At 40.1% G+C, this 27,655-nt stretch overlaps 1 protein-coding gene across 1 annotated transcript in view; it reads right to left on the bottom strand.

Annotated features, from left to right (window-relative positions):
* Positions 1–14,044: 14,044 nt before the first annotated feature.
* Positions 14,045–27,655, bottom strand: part of MEIKIN (meiotic kinetochore factor) — a 28,948-nt gene continuing 15,337 nt past the window's right edge. Inside the window, exons 7-13 of the mRNA XM_036312605.1 lie at positions 27,344–27,394; positions 27,015–27,082; positions 21,615–21,779; positions 17,484–17,564; positions 16,733–16,852; positions 14,657–14,780; positions 14,045–14,067 (exon numbers count right to left, since the gene is read on the bottom strand). Coding sequence (XP_036168498.1) covers positions 14,045–14,067; positions 14,657–14,780; positions 16,733–16,852; positions 17,484–17,564; positions 21,615–21,779; positions 27,015–27,082; positions 27,344–27,394 — 632 coding nt within the window. The remainder of the gene's footprint in view (positions 14,068–14,656; positions 14,781–16,732; positions 16,853–17,483; positions 17,565–21,614; positions 21,780–27,014; positions 27,083–27,343; positions 27,395–27,655) is intronic.

Raw genomic sequence — 27,655 nt, 5'->3', positions numbered from 1 at the left:
TAGGGAGTCAAGTAGGAGAAAATGTAAGAAAGAAAATATTCATTAATGTTATATGAATGTGGGGCTGTTGAGTTAGATTAGAATAAGGCCTATAACTTTTTTTAGTTTATAATGTGTTTTACTTTACTTTTATTGTTGACATTATAGATGTTCCCATTTCCTCCTGCCCCTTTGCCCACTCCCCTAGCCCCTGCCCCCACCCCTTTGTCTGGCCCTCGCCGCACTGTTGTGTCTGTGGGTTATGCACCTTCTTTCCTCCCGTCCTCTCCTCCCCCTCCTGACAGCTGTCAGTCTGTTGCATGTGTCCAAGGCCCACACTTTACACAGGAGTTGAAGGTTCAGCCTCCCCCACAGCCCCGAGAGCCTGTGGGTCTCTGTCCACTTGCTTCCAATAACGGAAAAGACTGGGCAACTCTTATGGTTACTAGATATAGGAAAAGGTGGCATTAAAACTGAAATTGTGATTTCAGAGAGGAAGGGAGAGGGAGGGAGAGAGAAACATCAATGATGGGAGAGAATCATTGATCAGCTGCTTCCTGCACGCCCTGACGGGGACTCCAACGATGACCTCCTGGTTCATGAGTCGCTCAACCACTGAGCCACACTGGCTGGTCCATAGCCTTTGTTTTCAAGTTTGTATTGAAGGGAGTCTCCTGTAGGCACCATATGAAAGGGTCTTGTTCTCTTATCCATTCCATGTCTTTTTATTGGGGTGTTTAATCCATTTACATTTAAAGTAACTGTTGATAGATATGTAGTTATTGCTATTTTATCCATATTTTTATTTTCTTTAACATTTTTTTGTAATACTGGCTTGTTGGTGAACTCCTTTAGCTTTTTCTTGACAGAATAAATGAACAACAACTAAACAACCAGAAACAAACTCATAAATACAGAGCACATTTTTATGGTTTCCAGATGGGAAGGTGATGGGAGGATGGATGAAAAAGGGGAAGGAATTAAAAAGTACAAATTGGTAATTACAAAATAGTCATAGGCATGTGAAGTATAGCATAGGGAATATAATCAATATTATTATATTATAATAACTATGTATGGTGTCATATGGGTGCTAGGTTTATCAGGATGACAACTTTTTAGGTTATGTAAATGTGTAATCACTATGCTGTACACCTGAAACTAATATAATATTGTATGTCAACTATTATTTTTTTTGCCCCACCCGTCTTATTATTTTAAAAATTTTAATGGAAATTACATCATGCCTGGCCTTTCACACATTTTTAATTGAATTTTCAGGGTACTTATGACCTGAGAATTTTTTTCATGAAGTATAATTTGAAACTACAATTTTAAATTTAAAAATTAAATTAAATTATATGCTGAAGTAAAGAGGTCCAGTCCCAATGTTGACCTTTTAACGATAACAAACCATTTTGAAAATGTGATGAGAACTATCTCCAGAAAGAGATGAACTCCTTTATTTGATGCTCTTCCAGGGAGGCTCACTGAAAGACCTCTGAGACCTACCCATAGATATGAGGTAAGAGTACACCTTCTCCTAGGATTTGCCAGCAGGAATCCTCTTTGACTTCTCACATATGCCAAACAGTAAGCAGGCTTATTCTACTTTCCTTCATTTTAATCATAATTAAAGTTATATCCTCCACCTCTAAGCCTTGAACACCAATTGTAACTCCTTCCTTCTTCACACCTTTTCCTGTGCTCTAGCTGATAATACAAAAACAAACAAAAAATATTGGACTCAAATAGTCCTGCTTTCAAATCCTGGCTCTTGTCACTTTCTAAATTACATGGTCCTGGCCAAGTATTTATTTCTCTGAGCTGTATTTTCCTTAACAGCAACATGAAACTATCAAATGTTTATATCCTCCAGCATCATTAGGCTCAGTCTAAGAATCAAGTATCATTCTTTCTTTAGGAATCTACCACCTGATTAAACTATCAAATAATCTGTTCTCATTCTCTCCCCTTGCCCTTGGATTATAAACTCCTTGAAGGCAGGAAATAGGCCTTTTACTTAGTTTCTCCTTCCCCCACTGCTTATCACATTTTTGCTATTAAAATTACCGCAAGAGTTAATGACTTAGTTGAACACTGATTTAGAATTCAGATCTAAATTTGGTTCTAGCCACTATCATTAATGATCTTTTTCATTTCCTAACAGCTTTCTCATATTTCATCTGCAGATGAAAATGTAAAACAAAAATTATAAATAGTTTGTTATTGGCTTAAGGCCTGTTGAATCATTTACAAGAATATCTTTATGGGACTCATTTAAAAATAAATACTGTACAAGTTACATAACCTCACATTAATTCATTGATTTTAGAATTTTCATTCTTACGGAAGCAACTTTGAAAGTTTTACTCTTATTTTATGTACAGTAACAGTAAAACCATCAGAGTTAAAATCTCACTAACAGTTATACAACTGTACTTTGTTAACTGATAACAGAATTGCTACTTTGTAAGAAGGACATTGTTGAGATGTGACAGGTTAATTATAAAAAAAAAAATCCTACATATAGTGTTAGCTAAAGAAGATTGTGTGGGGATGAGGAAATATATTAAATATTCAGTGTATGATTTATTATACATACACATTCCTTGCTTCAGCAAACCTTGAGTGTGGAGTTTCTTTCAGTCAGACCTGAAATTAGGTCTCTCGCTCACATGGTTTCAATTAAGTTCTGTTAAAAAATAGTTCATAATATAAGCATTTTCACTTTTAGGGCTTTAACAACTTTACTAATTTTAATTGATACAAAGGAAAAAACAATCAAATGAAGTTACATAGAGCTCTGGTTTTAGCACTTTATAAATTAGTTGAAATCATCTATTTAGTGAACAGTCCTCTAATATAAGTTATTTTTTCTTATTTTACAATACAAATACATATATTTAAGAAGCATACAGAAAATGTTTCTTTTTTAACTGATTAATAGTAAGTTATAAGAATCTCAGTAGAATTTTAACACCAGGATATTATCACAAATAATTAGAGAATTTTGATTTTTGAATTTCATATAATTTCAGGCAGACATTCTGCTTTATGGACTTTGACTTCACATTCATGTCTTCAAAGTACTGAAAATTTAGCCACAGCTGCTACATCCTGCCATTTGTTTTTATTATAATATCTGGAGAAAAAAATATAAAAATCAATTACTTCATATACATCACAAGCAGGTGTCCAATAGTTATTAATTACCAGACATTGTGGAGAGAGCTCTTGATGCGCAGGCCACTTGAGCTGCACAAATCCATTGTCTATTTAAAAAAAAAAAAAAAGGAATGGGTGGCCCACTCCTTCCTGGACATGCTGAGGACACTCTTTGGAGATGCAAAGAGACTTGCTCAATAACATTCCAGTGGAAAGCCCAGCAAAGACAGCGGTCAGTGGGCACCATAAGGCCTCTAACCCCAGCCTTGTAACTTGGAAGAACTCATCGCTGTCCTCCTTCAACCCAAGTTGAAGTCCCTCACATTTTCTTGTCCACCCTTCCTTTGCATTCTCCTACTCTTTGTTTTAATTGAGCTCAGATTTTTCCCAATAGAAGATTCTGGGCCCTTTCCCCCCAACATCTTGTACCAGGAGATCCAGAGTGGAGCCAGATTTATTTATTCCTATTGTCACTTTCATAGTTTGATACACCTCACCCTTGACCTAATTAGCCTATCTACATCAATGGTTCTCAAACTGTGTTTTACCTTAGAATTCACTGAGCTTTTGGATGTCCTGATATCCAGGTCATACTCCATTACAATTCAGTCAGAGTCTCTGGGCAAGGGACTCAAATATTTAGGAAAGTCGGATGTGTAGCTAAGTTTGACCACCAGAGACTTATACCTTTGTCATTCATAGTATGCTCCGTGGACCAGTAACTTCATCATTACCTAGGAGTTTATTAGAAATGTAGAATCTTGGTCTTCATTCCAGACCTACTGAATAAAAATCTCCATTTTTAACAAGATCCTCAAGTAATTCATATATTAAAATTTGGGAAGCACTGGGTATTCTACCTTCCCCTTACTATTTTCTTTACTGACCTCATACAGTATCTGCACATGTATTAAAGAATTTGGAAACCCGACCACAGTAATCCTCTCCATTCCAACTTTTGAATAACTTCCCAATAATCATCCCACCCAACCAAATCCCACCTACCCTTCCTCAGCCTTCACATATACATCCAGAGCCATGCCCTATGTTTTCCCCTGACATCACCTAGCATGTATCATTTCTGAAACTTTACAGTACTGGAAACCTGGAGTCATCCTCTTAACTGTCCTTTTCTCTTACTATCCTGTACCAGTACCTAATCAGTCACTAAGCCCTGGCAATTATACCAATAAGCATTTTCAGTTTAAACGGGTTTTCAAATCCCAGAACTCCTGACCAGATTGCTGAAGCGATGACCCAGGAATATGCATTATTTATAAATTTCCCCAGGTGGTCTGAGTACCATACTTTGAGATACACTAGCTCGGATCCTTATTTTCTCAACTTTGTTCATCATGACTTTTGTAAAACTCCCACCTGATCTTTCTGCTTCCAGGTTCACTTCTTTCAAGACACCTCCAAATTTCTAGCCAGAATGATCTAAATAAAAAGCAGTCTGACCAGGATAAAGCCAAAAGTCAGTATGGCTTAGGAGGCTCTCCATGATCTGAGCCCTGATTACTACTCACAACTCAGTTCTCAGAGAACCCAGTCTCCATTCTAGCTGACCATGACTACTTTCAGTTCCTTAACTACCTGATGATGCTTTAGAACTCTGTGCCTTTATTTATGCTGGTGCCTAGAAGCCTATGCTCAGGATGCCTCTGAGGGCTTCAGATCATCCTTCAGTGCATTTCTCACCTTCCCTATGTACCCCAAAAGGGTCCTACATGGAGCTCTATGAAAGCATCTATACCTCCATCGGACTTGTTTTATATATCTGACTTCTTCCATGAGATTACAAACTTCATAAAGACAACTATGTCTTTGTCTCAAAATTATCAGCAACAGTGTGTAGCATAGACATGCAGATCGACAAAGGTTTGCTGAATGAATGAAACAATCAACTTCAGAACTTCCTCTTTTTATTTTATAGCTACATGACACCAGATCAACAGTCTTAAAAGGTCTTCATGATGTCAAACTTGTTTGATTTCTTTTTCCCCAAGGAAGTGACTGGCATACTTCATCTCTGTATTTGTACTACATCAATAGGTGTGTAGTCAAAGACTGCACACCCTTTATATGAGATGGCATAATCAAATTTATCATCAAATACAATAACCACACAATATATTTCAAGCTCTTGCAATTTAATGAAAACAAAGGAATCAAAGTTTTCAAAGGAAATTGTAGTGAGCTAGACTTGAGTAATTAACTTAACCTATAAAAGCAAACAATAATCATTGCATAACGAGTCAGACACTTTTCACAGGTTATCTCTAATCCTTGCAAAAACTCCTTAAGCTAAGAGCTACTATTATGCCAATTTTACAGATAGAAGAGTAAAATTCAGAGGATTTAAAGAATTTGTTCATATGACAGAGCTATATTTGAACTTAGGGATGTCCTACTCTTAAGTGACTTCTACCACTCTCAGATACTCTAATCTTTTTTCATCTCATTCCTATTTAATACTTCTGCCTGCTATTATTATCTAAAAACTCAAACTTCTCATATTACTAGCTTGAGATAAAAATTGATAACACACAATTTATCATCTCTTTTAAAGGTCAAAATAAAATAGAAATCTTAAAATCTTACTATAAGGATAGCCACAGGTTTCGTTTGATTTCCCAAAAGGTATTAGCCTAGAAGTCTTCCCTGACACTTCAGAGCAAAGTTCTATGTTTTGACAGTGCCTTGCTCCACTTCTAGCTTATCAACTTACAGATAAGACGGTGAGGTTCATCTTATAACTAGTCTGTAAGCCCTGGAGGGCTAACTCATATACCAGATAATATTGTGGTGCCTAATACATGCTTATTGGTCAAATTAAAGTGCCAATATTTTACCCATCCATTGCTATAACTGTAAGAAGTACAAAGCAATGATTGTCCAAACCTCTTATTGGCGATCTATATATATAAAAGCCTAAGGAACTGGCTGACCGGCAAGTAGCTATGACACACACTGACCACCAGGGGGCAGATGCTCTACACAAGAGCTGGTGAGCTGCAGTGACTTGGCAGCTGCAGTGACTTGGCAGCTGCAGTTCTCGGGTGACACACCTGGAACCAGAGAGGAGGGAACCTGATTCCAGGGTGCATCACCCGAGAATTGGCCTCTCGCAATCTGGACCCCTTGGAGGATGTCGGAGAGCTGGTTTTGGCCCAATCCCCACAGGCCAGGCCGAGGGAGCCCACTGGCACAAATCTGGGCACTGGGCCTCTAGTCTATATATCTAAAAGCCTAAGCAACCATTACAACCAAACAACTGGGAATGACCGGTCAACCAGTCGCTATGATGCGCACTGACCACCAGGGGGCAGACGCTCAATGCAGGGGTTGCCCCCTTGGGGTCAGTGCACTCCCACAGCCAACTTCCTGCAGCCAGCCAACCTCTCACAGTCCCTCCCCCTGCCAGCAGGCCCCGATCAGCTGGGCCCCAATCGGGACTGGGTGAGAGGGCCCCGATTGGCCCTGATCACCAGCCAGGCCTAGGGACTCCACCCGTGCATGAATTCATGCTCTGGGCCTCTAGTAAATAAATAAATATCTGTTTAAATAGAATACAGAAGCCCAATGTACTAGTATAAAGCAAAAAGAAGAAAACTGCTTTGTCTGGATGAACTAGGAAACTCAGAGCCCTATGTACTCTACCTCCTCCATTCCCTATATTTCAGCTATTCAAACTATTGATAATCAGGAAAGCTAAGTTCTAGTATTTATTCTGCCAGTAATTAGTTGTATGTGTGGGGAAGCACAGGACTTGGTTGGAATGTCTGTAAGGAGGATTCGCTGAAAGGTCAAGGGCCTCTGAGGGGACCTCGCCAAAAGCAGCAGCCCCTACCTTGACTTTTCCAAAAAAGTCCGATCCCCTGGGGTATTTTGCTAGAATCTCTATGTTTAGTCTTTAAAGACCTGACCTTGTAGAAGCATATACTTTCTGAAGGATACTTACCCTGCTGATTGTATCTAGAGATTAATATGAGTTCGAACTGTGGTTACAATAAAAAGCCAATAAGGCAGGAGAACAGGACTGCTTTTACTACTGAAGTAAAAGAGTCCCTTAGCTCTCTCTTTCACAGAAACCTGTGTTGGAGTAATCTGTTCAATCGTCGCTCAGGGTCTGCTGGTCAACCCTGGCAGTATGAACTTGGGACAGTCATTTATTGATCTGGCTGTGTTATTTGTTATGTAAAATGAGCAAAAGAGAATAGATTATATAGTTCTCAAATTTAAGTGCTTATTGGAATCACTTTGAGAACCTACCAATTTTAGATTCCTGTGCCTTATTCTAGAGTAAGCATGTCAAACTCATGGCCCATGGGCCACATGTGGCCCACAACGAATATTTTTGTGGCCCAGCCAATATAACGGTATGTAAGAAATGTTTTAATAAAAATTTAACTTAATTTTTACAATATCCTGTTATACATAATTATTAATAATAAACTACAACGTTCGCTCATAACTGATTACTACAATCATGTTACATTCATTTCCCTTATGCGCCTTTCTCTCCACTAATACTAGCAGTGAATATTTTAGCAGCTAATTGACATGTCATTAGTCTTTTAAAAAAAAATATGTATTTTTATTGATTTTAGAGAGGAAGGGAGAGGGAGAGATAGAAACATCAATGATGAGAGAGAATCATTGATCGGCTACCTCCTGCTTGCCCCCTACTAGAGATCCAGCCCAAAACCCCTTTTCCGGAATCGAACCGTCAGGCCGCAGGCTGGTGCTCTATCCACTGAGCCAAACCAGCTAGATGTCATTAGTCTTTAAAAAAATAAATTTTTTTATTGATTTCAGAGAGGAAGGGAGAGGGAGAAATGGAAACATCAGCCCTAGCCAGTTTGGTGCAGTGGATAGAGTGTTGGCCTGGGGACTGAAAGGTCCCAGGTTCGATTCCAGCCAAGGGCACATGCCCAGGCTGCGGGCTTGGTCCCCAGTGGTTGCTGTGTGGAAGGCAGCCAATCAATGACTCTCTCATCATTGATGTTTCTATCTCTTCCTCCCTCTCCCTTCCTCTCTTAAATCAATAAAGAAATATATTTTTTTTTAAAAAAATGGAAACATCAATGATGAGAATCATTGATTGGCTGCCTCTTGCATGCCCCCTACTGGGGATCCAGAGCACAACCGGGGCATGTGCCCTTGACTGGAATCGAACCTGGGACCTTTTAGTCTGCAGGCCGACTGAGTCAAACCAGCTAAGGCTAGTCATTAGTCTTGTACTGACTTGTTTGGTGTGTGCAAAAGGAAATATTTCACTTTCCGAGAACAAGAAAAATAGGTTTATTTGTGTTGCACTTTTTAATTTGTGTAGTTATTGTCTGGTAAGTTAAAGTTCAAGAAAAATTATTAATTTATATTAAAATGTTGTATTGTTTTATGTTAACGATTAATCATTTATTTCAGCCCTTTGTATTCAGCATGTCTCTATCGAAACAAAACTACGTTCCTATGAAAATTGAAGCTTTTGGTTTTTTTGCGGCCCACATAAACTTAAACCTTGTTTATTTGGCCCATGTTAGCCTTTGAGTTTGACATGCTTGTTCGAGAGAGTATAATTTACAGGTCAGAGAAACCTTGGACTAGATGTTTTCTAAGGCCTCTTCTATCCAGGTTGTCACCATTCTTGGATCTCAACTTACCCATACTACTTCCTCTATCACATCTCTTTTGGACTCCTCTGGTGGTTCGCTTTCACCACATTTTTCCTTTAATCTGCACAGTGCCAGCCAATGAACAAACACCATACAGAATAGGGGTCCTTGTCCATCAAAAGCGAGCTTCATCCTGTAGTGCTGATTAGATTACTGCCAAACTAGCTAAAACATTAAATGCCAGGACTAAAAATAGGCTGCTGCATGTTTAAAATAACATGATCACTAGTTAGCTTGGGGCTTTGCTATTTTTACTGAAGGAAAGGCAGAGAGACAAGTGGCCAGGGGTTGAAAGGAAATTACTTACACAAGGAGGCTGCTAACTGAGGTGAGAGCCTAGGAAGAAGCCAGAAGGTGGCACAATTGGTTCAACATGCATCAATGGGTCTTTGAGAATTAAACTAAAAATTTTGGTCTGAACACTCAAAAGAACTTCCCAGACACATTTTGTTTTGATTTGTTGCAAAATCCAGAATTGTGACATTACCTGATGTCAGAAACCAATATGACAGGCCAAGAAGATCAAATTAAGAGAAGTTTCTCTATTTTTATTTTTTAACTTTTTATTGAAGTATAGTATTTACACTGAAATGTACACATATGTGTACTGTACAACTTTATGAGTTTTCATAAATAACACACCAACATTGCTGGGGTCCAATCCCAGCAGGTCCAGGGGTCCCCAAAGGTGTGGACAGAGTCGGCGAAGAAGGAACGACACGGAGACAGCGTTCAGTTGATCAGCAGCCTAGCCAGGATCTCTAGCCAGGTTCTGGTCAGGATCTCCAGCAAAGTTCTGGTTAGGATCTCCAGCCAGGTTCTGTGTCCATGTTCTCTTGCTAGGTTCTCCAGCCAGGTTCTCCAGGTTCTCCAGCCAGGTTCTGTAGCCATGTTCCCTCACTAGGTTCTCCAGCCAGGTTCTGTCCAGGTTCTCCAGCCAGGTTCAGTCACCAGGTTCTAGTCAGGTTCTCTTGCCATGTTCTATCCAGATTCTGTAGCCAGGTTCTGTCTCTAGGATCTTCAGCCAGGTTCTCTCGCTAGGTTCTGTCTCTAGGTTCTGTTGCCAGTTTCTGTCCAGGATCTTTTGCCATGTTCTCTCCAGCGAAGTTCTTCTGTCTCTAGGTTCTGTGTAGGTTCTGTGTCTAGGTTCTGTGTCTAGGTTCTGTGTCCTGTTGTCTTGTTACATCTGTATTTATACCAGTTGATTCCAATCCTATCAATCTCTATTCCAAAGGTTAGGGCGTTTCTTATCTCCATTGCGGGGAATAAAGATTATGTAGCTTAGGCATGATTGTTCATAGTTAAAGTGATTAATTACCCGCCTGGCACTTAGTTAAGGGGTTTTATTCCCTCCCTAACTTCAGGGGAAAATCCCTACCTTGGGAAACAATCTTTCTCAGAGAAGTGACCTTGGTTAAAACACATAGTGCCAAGAAGGTGAGCAAACATATTAAGAACAGTATGCCATATATGCCAGGTCCCTTGAAACAGCAAGGATGGACCGGCTCCCAGCACAACATAGCTAGCATCCAGGTAATGAAACAAAACACTACCAGCACCCTAGAATTCCCTCTTTAAACCCTTCCAATTGCTATCCCTGTCCACAAAAGGGCATCTACTATGGTGATTTCCATGATAGTTTACCTTTGCCGAGTTTTGTACTAAATATATTAAATATACTTTATTGTACCTGGCTCTTTATGTAACGTTCATCAATATTGTTGCATGTACATTGCAATTGTATATTGTTGATTCCCAGTGCTATATAGCACTTCAGTGAATGAATGTACCGCAGTTTACTTATCCATTATACTGTTGGTGGGCATCTAGATAGTTTCTAGTTTAAGGCTATTATTAACAGTGCTGCTATGAACACTCTAGTATAGATCTTTTGATGAACATATGTACATATTATAGTTGGATATACTCCCAGAAGTGGAATTACTAGGTCTCCAGGTTCCAGGGAAATGGAATTGCTGGGTCCACCTCAGTGAAATTTCCCGGAGTCCAGTGAAATGAGAGATATGCCTCCAAAGGTGAAAGATAAGTTGTTGCATCGGGCCCTTTATGCAACCAAAAAAGAGGCACAATGCCTAGGGGTCCTTTTTAGATTCTGGAGTCCACATATTCCTCATTTCAGTGTAGTTCTCTGGCCCATTTACCAAGTGACCTGAAAAGCTGCTGGTTTTGAGAGGATCTCAGAACAAGAGAAGGCTCTGCAACAGGTCCAGGCTACTGTGCAAGATGCTCTGCCACGTGTACCATATGATGCAGCCAATACAATTAACTGTACTTGAAGTTAAGTGGTGTATAGAGATGCTGTTTGGAGCCTGTTGAATCACAGCACAGGTTCTTAGGATTTTGGAGCAAAGCACTGCCATTCTCTGTGGATAACTACTCTCTCTTTTTGAGAAAAAGTATTTGGCTGTTATTGGGCATTAGTAGATACTGAATACTTAACTATAGGCCACCAAGCTATAACAGGAGCTGAGTTGCCCATCATGAATTGAGTGTTGTCTGGTGTACCATGCCATAAAGTTGGCTGTGAAGAGCAACACTCCATTATCAAATGCAAATGGTACATATGAGATTGGGCTGAGCAGGCCCTACAGGCATAAATAAGTTATATGAGGAAGTGGCCCAAATATCCACACTCCTGTTACATAACCTCTTTCTCAGCCTGCACTTATGGCATTATGGGGAGTTCTCTACAATCAGTTGACTGAGGAAAAGAAAAGACAGGCTTGGTTTACATTTGGTTCTACATGATATTCAAGTACCACCTGAAAATAGATAGCTATAGTACCTATAGCTCCTTCTTGGGGCAACACTGAAGGAAACAGGCAAAGAGATATCCTCCCAGTGGGACAGAACTTAGAACAGTGCACCTCATTTTTCACTTTGTTAGAATTATGTTCATGGACTATGGCCAATAGTTTGGCTGGATGGACAGGACTTGGAAGGGACATGACTAGAAAATTGATGACAACAAAATTTATGGAAGAGTCATGTGGATCGACTTCTCTGAATGGGCAAAAAAACATGAATATATGTGTCTTATGTGAATGCTCAACAGAGGATGAATTAAGCAGAGAATAATTTTAATAAATAAGCCAATGACTTGTTCTGTGGATACCAGTTAGCGTTTTGCTCCAGTGATTGCCCAATGACCACAATAGAAGTTATGCATGGGCTCAGCAACATGACCTTCTGCTCACCAAAGTCAGCCTGACTATACCCACTGCTGAGTATCCTATATCTGTCAGCAGCAGAAACCAATACCCCATCCCCCAAAAGGCACCTTTCCTTTGAGTGATCAACCAGCTACCTGGTGGCAGGTTGATTACACTGGACCACTTCCATCACGGAAGGGGCAACATATTATTCTTACTGGAATAGATACTTACTCTGGATGGTAATTTGCCTTCCCTGCATGCAAAACTTCTGACAAAACCTTCATCCAAGGTCTTACAGAATGCCTTATCTATCATCATGGCATCCCACAGAGCATTGCTTCTGATCAAGGGACTCATTTCAGAGCAAAAGAAGTGCAGCAGTAGGCCCATGTTCATGGAATTCACTGGTCTTACCACGTTCCCCACCATCCTGAAGCAGCTTGCTTAATAGAATGGGATTGTCTTTTGAAGACAGTTACAGCACTAGCGAGGCAGCAATACCTTGCAGGATTGGGGCAAGGTTCTCCAGAAGGCAGAAGGTATTGCTCTGGATCAGCATCCAATATACAGTGCTGTTTATCCCATAACCAGAATTCAAAGGTCCAAAAATTTAGGGGATGGAATTGGAAGTGGAACCATTCAATATTACCCCTGGTGACCAACTAGTAAAAGTTTTGCTTCTTGTTCCCATGACTTTATGCTTTATTGGTCTAGAGGCCTTAATTCCAAAGGAGGAAAGCTTTCACCAGAAGATACAACAATAATTCCATTGAACTGGGAGTAAAGACTGCCACTGGCCACTTTAGGCTTCTCATGCCTCTGGGTCAACAAGTAAAGAAGAAAGTTCCTGTACTGGTTGGGGTGATTGATCCTGAATACCATGGGCAAATTGGACTACTACTCCACAATGGAAGAGTATGTCTGCAATACAGAAGATCCCTTAGGACATGCCTTAGTATTATCATGCCCTGTGATTCAGGTCAATGGAAAACTACAACCCATCCAAGCATGACTAGATCCTTCAAAAATAAGATTGTATGTCACCCCCCACCAGTTAAAGAACCATAACCAGCTAAGGTACTTATTGAGGGCAGAGGGAATATGGAATGGGTAATGGAGAAAGGTAGTTATAAATACCAGTTACGGCCACATGACTAAGCAAATATTTTTGTTTCCTTCCCTCTCTTATACTCTATCATCCTATATAAGATGTATTAATAATAGTTAGCCTCATAATACAGTACTTGAGTTACAGAATACCAAGGAGAAGAACATCACCCAAGGACTCTGAATCCTGTTCTGGGGAAGCAGTTAGCACATTTTTGGTTGTATGTAGGACAGTCACATTATGTTAGGACACAGAAGTATGACTTTGTGACTGTTTTTATTTGGATATTAAATATGATTTAAGGGGATGTGTATGAATGTGTAGTTGACACAGAGTGGACTGAGATGGTTAGTTGTAGTTTCAACTTGGCTAGGCTATCTACCCAATTATATTAAATACTAATCTAATTTAGGAGCTGGTGTTGCTGCAAAGGTATTTTGTATATGTGATTAACACCTGTAATAACTGACTTTAAATAAAGGAGATTATCCTTGATAATGTGTATGGGCCTCATCCAAACAGTTGAAAAGCCTTAAGAGCAAAACTGAGGTTTTTCTAAGGAAGAAGAAATTCCTCCTGAGGACTGCATCAACATCAGCTCCTGCCCAAGTTTCCAGCCTGCCCTACAGTTTTTACCATACCTTATAATTGCACTAAGTCAAATCCTTGAAGTGTGTATTTACATCCTATTAGTTCTGTTTCTTTGGTAGAACCCTGACTGGTATGACATCTACTATTCCTTACCACTATGCTATTATCAGAGATAGAAACAGAAGTCTATTATGTGGTCTCTGTCCTTGAAAACTTCATAACCTAAAAAACATAAAAAGTTAGCATATAAATTATGTCAGGGAGTAGTAAATTATTAAGTGTCAAATGAGTAGCACTGAATTAAGTATTCAAGGAACTTAGAAAAGAAAAATATCTCTGTGGATTTAGGGAGTGCTCAGGACAGGCTCTGAGGAAGAAATTGGGACAAGGATATGCAGTGAGGGAAGTACAAAAAAATCTAAACTTGGAGTTTAGATGGAAAGATTGAACTCCTTTCTACCACTTGGTAGGAATATGATCTTGGACAAATTGCATACTACTTTAAGCCTCAGATTCTTAATATATAAAGTGAGGATAATAGCACACATCCTGTCTATCATAAAGTCATAGTGAGAAATAAACGAGATATAATAAGATGCTTAGCTCAATGCCTGTCACAGAAAACCTGCTCAACCACTATCTCAATATCTTTAAAAAGAATGCTACTAAAAATAAGACCCAACAACACTAAATTTTAAATAGTTATAAGAGGAATCATCTTAAATACATTTTAATTCTATGGCATTAGCTAATTTTTCAAAAGATGAAGTATTTGACTTTCAAAAAAAATATTTTAATGAGGTTCTGAAACCTGACCAAACTTACTATTAAAATTTTACTATTTCCCCTTGTGCAAGAACTCTCAGAATGCAATTTATAACTGAACTTCCCATGTATATAAGGAATTTACAATGAAAATGTGTTTTATAGCTTTTTAAAAGTAGTTTCTGCAGTACCTTGAGGAATATCTTTAGGAAGAGAATATGTCTTCTTCTTTACAATAACACCTTTACTTTTCACTTGTCTAGTGCCTGGTGATGCTCTAATAATACAACATATTTCTGATGTATTTAAAGGAACCTGAAAAAGAAAAACAGACATTGCATAATTCTTCCAGATACTATATTTATGTTATTTTATTTCAAAGGCAAATAATCTTAATAAACATATTTCATAAATATTAATAAAAGCACTTATGAAATGCTTATCCACTCTGGACACAGATTGGTTTTAAAACATTTGCTTATTTAATATTCACAAGAACCAGGGAAGGCACATTATATTATCCCCATTTGTAAAATGAGGAAACTTAGATTTCAAGAGGTTGGATAACTTATTTAACGACTGAGAGAAAATCATGATAGAGTTGAGATTCAAGCACTCCAAAGTGAGAGAGAGTGTTTACATGATTTACTGAATTAAAACACTGTTTATATTTAACTTGTGCACATAGTCAGTGCCTAGATGGCATAGGTGAGGGGCTTGACACAGGACTGGAGGCAGAAGGGGATCTTTGTGTGGCCCACGGATGCCACTCTCTGACAAATCACTGCCGCTGACCATCCATAGTACACAGGGAGACGTTCCACAGGTCTGGATGGACTTAGCCAGCTGAGGGATGTAGGCTGCCACTTTCTCTCCAGTGAACTCTCTGGCATCCTCAAAGATGCGATCCACATGGCAGGTGAACTCCTCAAAATCAGAAATGACAAACTTCTTTCAGAATGCCTGGGTCAGGAGCACAATGTTGCTGCTCACACACTTTTGGAAGAGATCTCGGTCCAAGAGGCCACCACTGTTGGACTCTAGAACCATGGGGCACATCTGGCTCATGCAATCCCAGAGCCAGGGGTCTGATGTCTGCAGTCCAGTAGCCTTCAGTGCAGTAGTGAACTTGTGGACAGGGATTCGCTCCTGTCCCTCAGCAACAGTGTAGAAGAGCAGATCACCCAAGCTGGACAGCATGCCACTCTCTGACGAATCACTGTCCCGCAAGCCTTACTAATCCTAGTGCTGCAGCTGGTGGCTACGCATCATCTCCCTGCCCTGCGCTGCGGCCTCACGGAGATGGTGCCAGATGCCCTGACAAGGTGGGGGCTCTGGCTCAGATGATCCCTGCTCAGCGCATTCTGCAGAGCCTTCATAGAGTGCATCCCCCCAGCATGTCACCCGTTCCGACAGAGCACCCAGGGCATCTCTATTTCATTTATATCTGCTCTGTTCTTTGTTATTATCCCTCTAATTGCCTCTAGTCTCAGCCTTTTACAATCTGTTCTCTGCCTCTGGATCCAGAATAAACTTTATACAAGAACATTTGATATCATTTCCTTTTCATAATCCTTTATTGGCTCCCCTCAGGAAAAAAAAAATCCAAAAATTTTAATGTATATTACAAGATCCATTACTCTCTTGGCCCTGGTTTATCTTTACAAACTCATCTCTAGTTTTCCCCTCATCACCTGGATCCCCACTCTCACCCCAGGGTGAGACTGAGAGGTCTGGCTACACTGAACCACTACACAACCCTAAAGTTTTCCCTCTTTATTTCTTTTTCTCTCTGCCTCTGTTCCGTCCTATTGTTTTTCTCTCTGTATCTCTTCCTCTTTTCTCTGGCTCTTTCTCTCTCCACCTCTCTCTTTTTCTATTCATCCCCTCTCTCTACTCCCACCCGCACCCCCTGGCTCTTAGAAAAATGAGTTTAATGTATTTATTAACAAAGCATAGTACTTTCAAATAACATAATGAAGTTGGTGACCACAATTTATATGTAAAGACAAAAGCTGAGTTTTGGATCAAAGTAGATTAATATTGTTTCTTCTGGTTGTTTAATACCCCTTGGTCCTGAGGACACAAAATGTTTTGGCTGTGGCAGCCTAATATCCTTTCTTTGGAATTGTAACTGAAAACTTACTCCACATGTACTTGATATTAACCTTAACTGAGTTACAGATTTTTTAAAGTCTCATAAACAAAGTATCTAATATAACAGTAAGTATTTCTTTTGGTATTTGAAGGAGAAATTGAAATACTACCTCATTTGAAGAATTTTCCTGGGAACTTGACACAGGAACAATTTCATCTGAATTAACACAGCTGCTGACATTTGGAAATAGTTCGTCCAAAGATGATTTTTGTACTGAGGACAGATCAATCTATAAAAGAATATATTACTCTCTTGTAGAAGTTAAATGTTGCAAAACCAGTTATTTTTAAATAATTAAAGGAAAATTGAAACATACTGTTTCATTAGAAGCTTTGTGATATAGAACTTGACATATGAACAATCTTATCTGAGTTAATATAACTGCTGACAGTTTGGAAATAGTTCTCCAAAAGATGCATGCTCAACTGGGGAGAAATAAATTTATAAAGAAGATTATAATACTCTTTAGCTTTCAAGTTATTTAAATAGGTATTTTATTAGCTTCAATATCGTGTAATTTTTTTCTTATTCTTCACCCAATTAATATTCATAAGGGACCTATTAATTGAAATCTATCTACCCTTTCTGTGAGCCAAAAGACTGAGATAGACAGTCAAAGAAACAGTCAGAGACAGAAAAGGACAGATAGAGAGAGAAATCAAGACAGGTTGGTGCTACAGCATTCTAATCTTCCTTACTTTATGTATAGCAATATATAGAATACTTCCAGTGAAAGTATGCTTGTGCAACGGCAAAATAAAAATACTATTGTCTGTGTGCAATATCCCCCTGGGGTGACAGAAACAGAATAAAGGTGGAGCAAGAAAATAGATTCTACATGTGCAAATACTAATACTTACCTCTAAACCAGCTGTTTGCGAAGTCGGAGTACTTGTTAACAGGCCTCTGCTTTTCTTATCAAGAATAGTGGGGTTTGTGTTCTATCAATGTTTTGTGAAATAGGGGATTGAATAGCAGGAAGAAATAAACTACTTTAATACTGTAAAAATGCAATTTAAAATTAGTAGAATAAATCATAATATATTATACTAATAAAAATTTAATCTGCTAATTATATTTTTAAACCATTAGACAGGTAACTAAAGAATTTTCTGGCTTGAGCTAGGTCAAACAACTCCCAAAAAAACTTTATGTGGTGCAACAAGTATTTGAGAATACTTTGGTTGAAATCACTACTAATTTAGGAAGAAAAACTAATTAAAGTTTTCAATTATGAAATGGTGCTTTGATTATCTTTGTTAACTCCTAAGAAAGATATTTTACTTATAGCATTTGTTTAATTCCTATTATATACTGGAATTTATGGAAAGGGATTATAAATTATTTCTGAAGCTGTTAAAACATGTAGCAAGGATACTTGATTTAAAATACACACATTTGAATGCATATAGATACTTTCATTTATGGAACATCAAAGTTAAAGAAAGTACAAAGTAGAATACAGACTAATTTTCTATTTCTTTTTTTTCATTTTCTATTTCTTGAAGATGCAGAGGCAAAGAGACAAATTAAGAGTGAGAGACAGAGAAGAGAAGGAAACAGGATTAGAGGCTAAAGAGTTTAAGAAAGAGAGGAAAGGACTGTTAGAAGGATAGAGAGAGAGGGGAGGAAGGAAAGAAAAAAGAGAGAAAAGAGAGGAGGAGGGAAGGAAGAAGGGGGAATTAAGAGGTGGGGAGGAGAGAAGAAGAGATAGAAAGGATGGGGAGATAAAAGACAGAGAGAAAGAAAAATAAAGGCAGATTAAGAGGAGAGAGGGGGGAGAAGAACGGCAGATAAGACAGAGAACAGAGACTGAGCAGAAAAGCTGAGATTGACAGTAAAAGAAAGGGTCAGAGACAGAAAAGAACACATACAGAGAGATCAAAACAGGACTGAAAGGAAAGAGAGACAGAGCTTGAGAGTGAGACAAAACCAGGGGAGCAAAGACAAAGAAACAGTGATAGAGTCAAAAAGAGAGAAGATAGGAAGCTTCCTTTCTAGCCATCAACTGCCTTTCAATTCTTAGATTCCATGAAACAACCATTTCCCTCAGATAAATGTCTAAATAGGTGTCTATTATATGCTGCCAAGTCTGGAACACAAACTCAGAGTTAAAACTTGAACAGTTTATTAGATTTATTTTTCCTTTATTTCCTCTTTGCTATCTTTCAGGATTAAAAATCTCTGAAACTGCCAGCATGGCTCAGTGGTTAGAGTGTTGGCCCATGCATTGGAAGGTTTTGGATTTGATTCCAGTAAAGGGCATATACCTGGGTTGCAGGTTTAATCCCCAGGCCCAGTCAGGGTGGGAGCAGGAGGCAACCAATCGATGTGTCTCTCTCACATCGATGCTTCTCTCTCACTTATCCCCTGCCCCCTCCCTTCTACTCTCTCTAAAAATCAGTGGAAAAAATATCCTTGAGAGAGGGCTAACAGGGGGGAAAAAATAACACTCTGAAAATAGTTGTTTGTTCAAGATATAATCTGGAATAGTTCATTAGAAAATTTTTTTTATCAAAATAATAAAAACAAGCCCAGCTGGTGTTGTTCAGTGATTGAACGTTGACCCATGAACCAGGAGGTCATGGTTCGATTTCTGGTCAGGGCACATGCCCAGGTTTCAGGCTTGATCCCCAGTAGGGGGCGTACAGGAGGCAGCCAATCAATGATTCTCATCATTCATGTTTCTATCTCCCTCTCCCTCTTCCTTCCTCTTTGAAATTAATAAAAAAAATAATATACATATATGTATATAAATGTTTAAAAAATAATAAGAACAAAAATGTTATGAGCATATTTACCTGGTACACTGAATATGACAGCTCTCTAATTTATTAGCTATATAATCTTTTAATTTCTTCATCTGAACAATAATGATTATCTACCCCTAGGGACTACCGTGCAAAGGTTACAAATAAAACATGTATAGAGAACCTCTGGTGCTTGGAGAGTAGGAGATACTCAGTGATAGCTGTTATTACTATTACTGTGGCAGCCATGCAGGTGCTCTGTTCAGACCTTGAACAAAGAACCTGCTGGTCCACTGCAAGGAGTGCAGCTAGCTCTCAGTCCACTGCAAGGAGTGCAGCTGGCTCTCAGTCCACTGCAAAGGGGTGCAGCTGGCTCTCAGTCCACTGCAAGGAGTGCAGCTGGCTCTCAGTCCACTGCAAAGGGGTGCAGCTGGCTCTCAGTCCACTGCAAGGAATGCAGCTGGCTCTCAGTCCACTGCAAAGGGGTGCAGCTGGCTCTCAGTCCACTGCAAGGAGTGCAGCTGGCTCTCAGTCCACTGCAAGGAGTGCAGCTGGCTCTCAGTCCACTGCAAGGAGTGCAGCTGGCTCTCAGTCCACTGCAAGGAGTGCAGCTGGCTCTCAGTCCACTGCAAGGAGTGCAGCTGGCTCTCAGTCCACTGCAAGGAGTGCAGCTGGCTCTCAGTCCACTGCAAGGAGTGCAGCTAGCTCTTAGGCCACTGCAAGGAGTGCAGCTAGCTCTCAGTCCACTGCAAGGGGTGCAGCTAGCTCTTAGGCCACTGCAAGGCGTGCAGCTAGCTCTCAGTCCACTGCAAGGGGTGCAGCTAGCTCTCAGGCCACTGCAAGGGGTGCAGCTAGCTCTTAGGCCACTGCAAGGGGTGCAGCTAGCTCTCAGTCCACTGCAAGGGGTGCAGCTAGCTCTTAGGCCACTGCAAGGAGTGCAGCTGGCTCTCAGTCCACTGCAAAGGGTGCAGCTAGCTCTTAGGCCACTGCAAGGGGTGCAGCTAGCTCTCAGTCCACTGCAAGGGGTGCAGTTAGCTCTTAGTCCCCAGCGATCTGCTTCAGTTTTTGGGCTGAGGCCATTATCTTTTTTTTAAAATTTTTTAAATATATTTTATTGATTTTTTTACAGAGAGGAAGGAAGAGGAATAGAGAGTTAGAAACATCGATGAGAGAGAAGCACCGATCAGCTGCCTCCTGCACACCTCCTACTGGGGATATGCCTGCAACCAAGGTACATGCCCTTGACTGGAATCGAACCTGGGACCTTTCAGTCCACAGGCCGACGCTCTATCCACTGAGCCAAACCGGTCAGGGCCATTATCTTTTCAGACAAACCTCAGCCAACGTCTGAGCACAAAACCCCAACATAGGATTCCTATAACGGCAATCTTTGCTCCAGACCTCTCCACTGGGAGAGCTTCTGTCAGATCTGCAGTGAAGACTGAGGCTCTCTTCCTTGGTACTGCCACGGAGGTGGCAGCCATTTCCTACTCAGCACCATGGCTGCCCTTAGGCCCTTGTGAAACCCAAGATCACCAAAAAGAGGACCAAGAAGTTCATCCGGCACCAGTCATACTGATATGTCAAAATTAAGCATAATTGATGGAAAACTAGAAGCATTGACAATAGGGTGCAGAGAAGATTCAAGGGCCCGATCTTGATGCCCTTGGTTATGGGAGCAACAAGAAAACAAAGTACATGCTGCCAAGTGGCTTCCTGGTCCACCACATCAAGGAGCTTGAAGTGTTGCTGATGTGCAACAAATCTCACTGTGCTGAGACTGCTCACAGCATCTACTCTAAGAACCGCTAAGCTACTGTGGAGAGCAGCCCAGCTAGCCATCAGAGTCACCAATCTAATGCCAGGCTGTGCACTGAAGAAAATGAATAGACAGATTGTGTGCACATTGTATTTGTGTTAATAAAACCATGACATTCTGGCATTAAAAAAGAGACTGAGGCTACTCCTGCCCAATCCTGCTTCCTTGCTGCTTTCATTTCTCATGTATTACCTGCTCCAATACACCATATGAACTCTTAATTCTGTCTGAATATTTTTGTACCAAGTGACATAATTGTCAACTATCAATCCAATTACAAAACATTTACCTGTATACAGCTTTAAATATAGCACCTCTGCATTTCCCCCTAGATTTGTTAAGAAATTATGCATATCTAAATCCCAATAAGTACATTTTCTTTTCATAGTTTTTTCAGGAAATAGTAAAAGACTAGTGCTTACCAATGCAGGTTCCAGCGGCTGAGACAGCAGAACTCTGGTAACTGATTTACCACCTGCATGGCTTTCAAGAACAGACCTCTGTTGAGATGATGGAACCTTGATTTTTAGAAGAGAGCTTAACTTTGTTTGAAAATTTGTGTCTCTAGGTTCAGGATCTTTTCCAGGCTGAAACAAATTCATAATCATGAAATACCATCCACAGGCTATAAAAAAATGTGTAGCACTTCTCAGATGTCTTATTTTTGTTGTAAGCTATAATAATAAAAGTGTAATATGCTAATTAGACTGGAAAGCCAAATGGCCTTCTGGACATCCTTCCGGACGAAGCCGCAGTGGTTAGGGGCAATCAGGTAGGCAGGAAAGCAGTTAGGGGTGATCAGGCAGGCTGGTGAGTGGTTAGGGGCGATCAGGCAGGAATGCAGGAGAGTGGTTAGGAGCTAGCAGTCCTGGATTGGGAGAGGGATGTCCGACTGTCAGTTTAGGCCCAATCCCACAGCAGGGACTGCCAGACATCCCCGAGGGGTCCCAGATTGCGAGAGGGTGCAGGCCAGACTGAGGGACCGCCCTCCTCCCCCCCGCACAAATTTCATGTACTGGGCCTCTAGTATATGTTATAATTGTTACAATTAAGATATATATTATCCTATTATCTATCCTCTCAATTTGAAAAAAGTTTAAACTTAAAATCTTTTTTTAAATTTAAGATTTTCTAGCCTGGCTGGTTTGGTTTAGTGGTTGAGCATTGACCTATGAATCAGGAGGTCACGGTTTGATTCCCAGGCAGGGCACATGCCTGGTTTGCAGACTCCATCCCCAATAAGGGGCGTGCAGGAGGCAGCTGATCAATGATTCTCTCACATTATTGATGTTTCTATCTCTCTCTCCCTCTCCCTTCTTTTCTGAAATCAATAAAAAAAAAAATTTTTTTAAGTAAGATTTTCTATATAATATATTTAAGGAAAAAAAATGTTGCAAGACAAAATGGTTTTCAATATACCCAGCTCAAAAAATTTCCCTACCACATTTAAGGCAACATCTCCCAAAAAGTGTTCTGTTAAAAGAAAACAAATGATAATTAGATCTATCTATTGCTCCATATTTAAAACTAAGTCTTAGAGAAAACATTACATATGTATTCATTATGCAATAATCATCATCCACGATCCTTCTCCTGTCATATTCCTTCCTTTTCTACCACCATCCATCTTTATAAGTACTTTTTTTTATCCCATTCTCTTTATAAATATTTTCTTATCCTTTCTCTTTCCTAAAACTCAAATATTCTTTCCTCAGCTGTGTTTAATCCATTAATGAGTCCATCAAAGGCATTCTTCATTGCTGCTATAATGTTTTTAATATCTAGAATTTCTTCTTTTTTGTTTTTGATCTCTATAATTTATTTTTTTGATTCTTTCCTAGAATTTATGTCTCTCTGCTCATACTATCCATCTATCTGTTCTTGGATGTTGGTTACTTTTTTCTACAATGCCCTCAGTATAATAATCATACTTATTTTAAATTTATTTTCTGATAATTCTAACACTACTGATAACTCTGGATCTGATGTTGTCCAGTCTCTTCAAACTGTGTGGGTTTTATGTTTGTTTGTTTACCTTTAGCATGCCTTGTAATTATTTGCTAAAAAGTGGGCATGATGTACTGGGTAATAGGAACTGTGGTGAATAGGCCTTTAGTAGTGTAAGATTTGGGGGCCAGGAAGCAATCTATAGTTTTGCGATTAGGTCTTAGTTTTTTGTCTAGCTTGTGCCCCTCGACTGTGAACTTCACCAGTGTGTCTGTTTTTTCTCCCCTTAGGTGGGACAGCATGGCTAGAGGAGACTGAAGTTATGTATTTCCATTTTCCCAATGTGGAAGGCTAGAGGGAGCTAGAGTTGAGTATTTTCCTTCCCCCACTTGGGAGGATAGAACTGGTTATTTTCCTTCTCCTAGAAGGGTTAGGCTCTGATGATACCCTAGCAACTTAGGCTCTAGTGAAGTACTTTCTCCTGAGGGCAGGCTCTGTTAAGAAAAACAGAATAGCCTAACTGCATGGCTCAGTGATTGAGTGTCGACCTATGAACCAGGAGATCATGATTAGATTCCCGGTCAGGGCACATACCCAGGTTGTGGGCTCGATCCCCAGTGGGAGACATGCAGAAGACAACCAATCAATGATTCTCTCTCATCATTGATGTTTCTCTCTCATTGTTGAGCTCTGGGAGGTAAAACTCACAAAAGTGTGAAGGGCACCTGATGACTGGTTCCCCCTTAAGTTTTTTAAAAATATGCTTTTATTGATTTGAGAGAGAGAGAAGGGAGAGGGATAGAAATAGAAACATTGATGAGAGAGAAACATCATTGATTCATCATTGATTGGTGCCTCCTGCATGCTCCCTACAGGGGATCAAGCCTGCAACCTGGCCATGTGCCCTGACATGGAATTGAACCATGACCTCTTGGTTCCTAGGTCAACACTCAAACACTGACCCACACCGGCCCAGCCCCCTTAATACATTGTGGATGGATCACGAGAATTCTTGCTTCATATTACAGTGTTTTACAAAGTATCATACTTTAAAAAATATATTAGCTTGTAAGAATATGTAATAAATAACTTCAAAATGCAATGGGTATTTAATTTTAAAGTGTGCCTTTAATGTTTATGTAAAACGTTTTTTGTACTCCTTCAATAGAAATTTATCTGGCCACGGGGTAAAGCTAGCAATAAAACTACTGGCCCTCAATGTGTTAAGTTTTTAATTTTCAGAGTTGTCCACACTGAACTTCCAATAATTTATCAATCATGTTTTTGTTTTTCCTACCTCAGCACTGGTTCTCAAGGAGGTTTCTGTTCATGTGTTTTTGCACCAGTAAGTTGTGATTCTCTGTATCCACCTGTCTGTCTTTCCAAGTTTTGGTGCAGCAGTATGCCTGTGACCTTATTTGATGGATCAAAAAATGAGTTGTTGATTTTTCAGTTTGTTCAGGTTTTTACTTGTTGTTAGGACAGAGTGGTGATTTCTAAATTATTTACATCCTGGACTGGAAATTGGAAGTCTTCCAATTTTTCAAAATTTTTTATAAAACTGGACCTCCAAGTAGCATTTAACATTGTTGACTACTCCCACTTTCAGGAAAAACTATTTTCTTGGCTTCTATGATACCATATTCTGCGTATTTTCCTCCTTCTCTCTGTTCACTCTTCCTTTTCTACCTGAATGTAGATTTTTCCAAGGATTGATCCTGGACCCCTTTCTCTTATGAGCTCTATATTCTTTCTCAGGTCATTTTATCCATTTCCATGAACTTAATAGTATCTATAATATTATACACTCCTCTTCTGTTTTCCTGGCTTACACATTTATAGCCAATGGCTCTTCCAACATTTTCATCTTTGTGTGTCCTCAGACCTCCTGCCTTTCCTATCACATTAAATAGCGCTTTTATCCACCAAAGCTGCTTAAGACAAATCTAACAGTCTTTGTTGATGCCTCTCACTCCTTCATCCTCTATATTCAATCCATGAACTTTATAGGCAAAATTATCTTGAGTTCATGCATATTTCTTGTCCTCCTATATCCTAGTCACTGTTTACAATGACATTATGGTGTATTGGAAAGAGTACAGGTTTTAGATCCAGAAAGACCTGCCACAGCTTCTTAAACATATTGGTTAACATGTAAACCTCATTTTTCTCAGCTATAAAAAGGTAAAAACAAAGCAAGCAAACAAAAAGCTTACCTGATAGGAATGCATAGAGATATAATTAATGAAAAGTGCTTAGAATAATGCTTAGCATAGAGTAGCCATGTAGACAGTAGCTCCTGCTATCTAAATAAAGTCCAAAGACCTGTAGATTCCAGGCCTAATATAGGAATTCACACGTATTCCTCAGCCTAAAGCACTGCTCTGGCTACATAGCAAATGTCTTATTGATTTAATGATTAATAGACATCCAATTATCCAAAATGAAGTTGGAAAAATTATAAATTTTAATTAACTTCACTTAAACTGATATATGTTATATACTCATGTAACAATAATCCTATCTAATAAAAGAGAAACATGGTAATTGGCGTACGGCCGCTACCCTTCCCATTGGCTAATCAGCGAGATATGCAAATTAACTGCCAGTCAAGATGGCGGCCGGCAGCCAGGAAGCTTGAAACTAACATGAGGCTTGCTTGCTTCAGTGACGCAGGAAACCAACGTTCCCCGCCTGCCGCTGCAGGCCTCTGAGCTGGCAGTTTGAAACATAGTTACAAAAATAGAAGCTAAACAAAACCCCAGAAACCAGCTTTCAGCTAGCCGGGATCTCAGACCTGGAGTTGATACAGAGTTTCGATTGTAGAACCTAAACAAACCAGATACCTGCTTTCAGGAGCAGAGGCCTAAGAGCTGGAGCCTCAGAGCTAAAGCTGGCTCAGAATAAAAAAAAAAAAAAAAAAGAAAAAGAAAAAAAGGAGCAGTTGGGAGCTTCACTCCCAGCCTGAAAACAGCCCTCAGCCCCTCATCCAGGCTGGCCAGGCACCCCAGTGGGGACCCCCACCCTGATCCAGGAAACCCTTCAGGGCAAACCAGCCGGCCCCCACCCGTGCACCAGGCCTCTATTCTATATAGTAAAAGGGTAATATGCCTCCCAGCACTGGGATCAGCGTGACAGGGGGTAGCGCCCAAACCCCCTGATTGCCCTGCGGCTCTGTGTGTGACAGGGGGCGGGGCCAAAATCTCCCTATTGGCCCTGCTCTGTTCCTGACAGGGGAAGGAGCCCCAACCCCCTGATCGGCCCTGCTCTGTGCCTGATAGGGGGGAGCTCCCCAACCTCCTGATCGCCCTGCAGCTCTGTGTGTGACAGGGGGCAGCGCCCCAACCCCCCTGATGGGCCCTGCTCTGTGCGTGACAGGGGGTGGTGCCGCTACCTCCCCATCAACCCTGCCTTGAGTGTGACAGGGAGCGGTGCCCCAACCCCTCAATCGGCCCTACCCTGAGCGTGACTGAGGGTGGCATCGCAGCCTCCCAATCCGCCCTGCTCTGTGCATGACAGGGGGCGGCGCCCCAATTCCCCAATCGGCCCTGCTCTGAGCCCGACCAGGGGCTGCACCTAGGGATTAGGCCTGCCCTCTGCCACCTGGGAGCAGGCCTAAGTCAGCAGGTCGTTATCTCCCGAGGGGTCCCAGACTGCAAGAGGGCACAGGCCGGGCTGAGGGACCCCCCTCCCCCCCGAGTGCACAAATTTTTGTGCACCGGACCTCTAGTGTAATATAATTGCTAAACTCAAAAAGTGTTTTGAATTATTGACTTAAATAGCTGAAAAATTATTCCTATAAAAGTGTTGGTTAAAAATATGTCCTATGTTAATAAAATTTACAGTTTATATAATTATTCTGCTTTAATACTTGCTTTTTTCTTTGTTTTTTCAGGTGTTAAAGTGTAAGTTTTCTCAGCAAGTACTTCACAAGCTGCATTATCTACAAATAAAAACATACTTTACAATTTTAATTATTTAACTTATCATTCACTATAAGTACAGAAAACTCAAATATGAAAAACACTAATAACTGCTTTTGTAATAATTTTAGAAGAAAAAATATATATGTTGAATAATCTGACAGATAGAATAAAGTATTCTTTAAAATATATTTATCTCAAGAGTTCCAGGTTTCACAGGAGTAAATAAACTCTATATAAAATGCTGATGGAGAAGTTGCAGTAGAAAGAAAGAGCCTGGCCTGGCTGGTTTGACTCAGTGGATAGAGCATTGGCCTGGGGACTGAAGGGTCCTGGGTTTGATTTTGGTGAAGGGCACATGTCTGGGTTGTGGGCTCGATCCCCAGTAGGGAGCGTGCAGGAGGCACCAATCCATGATTCTCTCTGATCATTGATGTTTCTCTCTCACACTCTCACTCTCCCTTCCTCTTTGGAATCAATAAAAATATATTTTAAAAAAAGAAAGAAAGAGAGAGCCTGAAAATCTCAGGAAAGTGGAAATGGAAGGATAATTAATGAAGAATTTTAATTACATACACTTTCTCTACTTATTG

The sequence above is a fragment of the Myotis myotis genome, unplaced genomic scaffold (assembly GCF_014108235.1).
Source record: "Myotis myotis isolate mMyoMyo1 unplaced genomic scaffold, mMyoMyo1.p scaffold_m19_p_6, whole genome shotgun sequence".
Lineage (NCBI taxonomy): Eukaryota > Metazoa > Chordata > Mammalia > Chiroptera > Vespertilionidae > Myotis > Myotis myotis.
The sequence above is the reverse complement of the archived record's forward strand: the minus strand, read 5'-3'. Positions and strand labels throughout refer to the sequence as shown.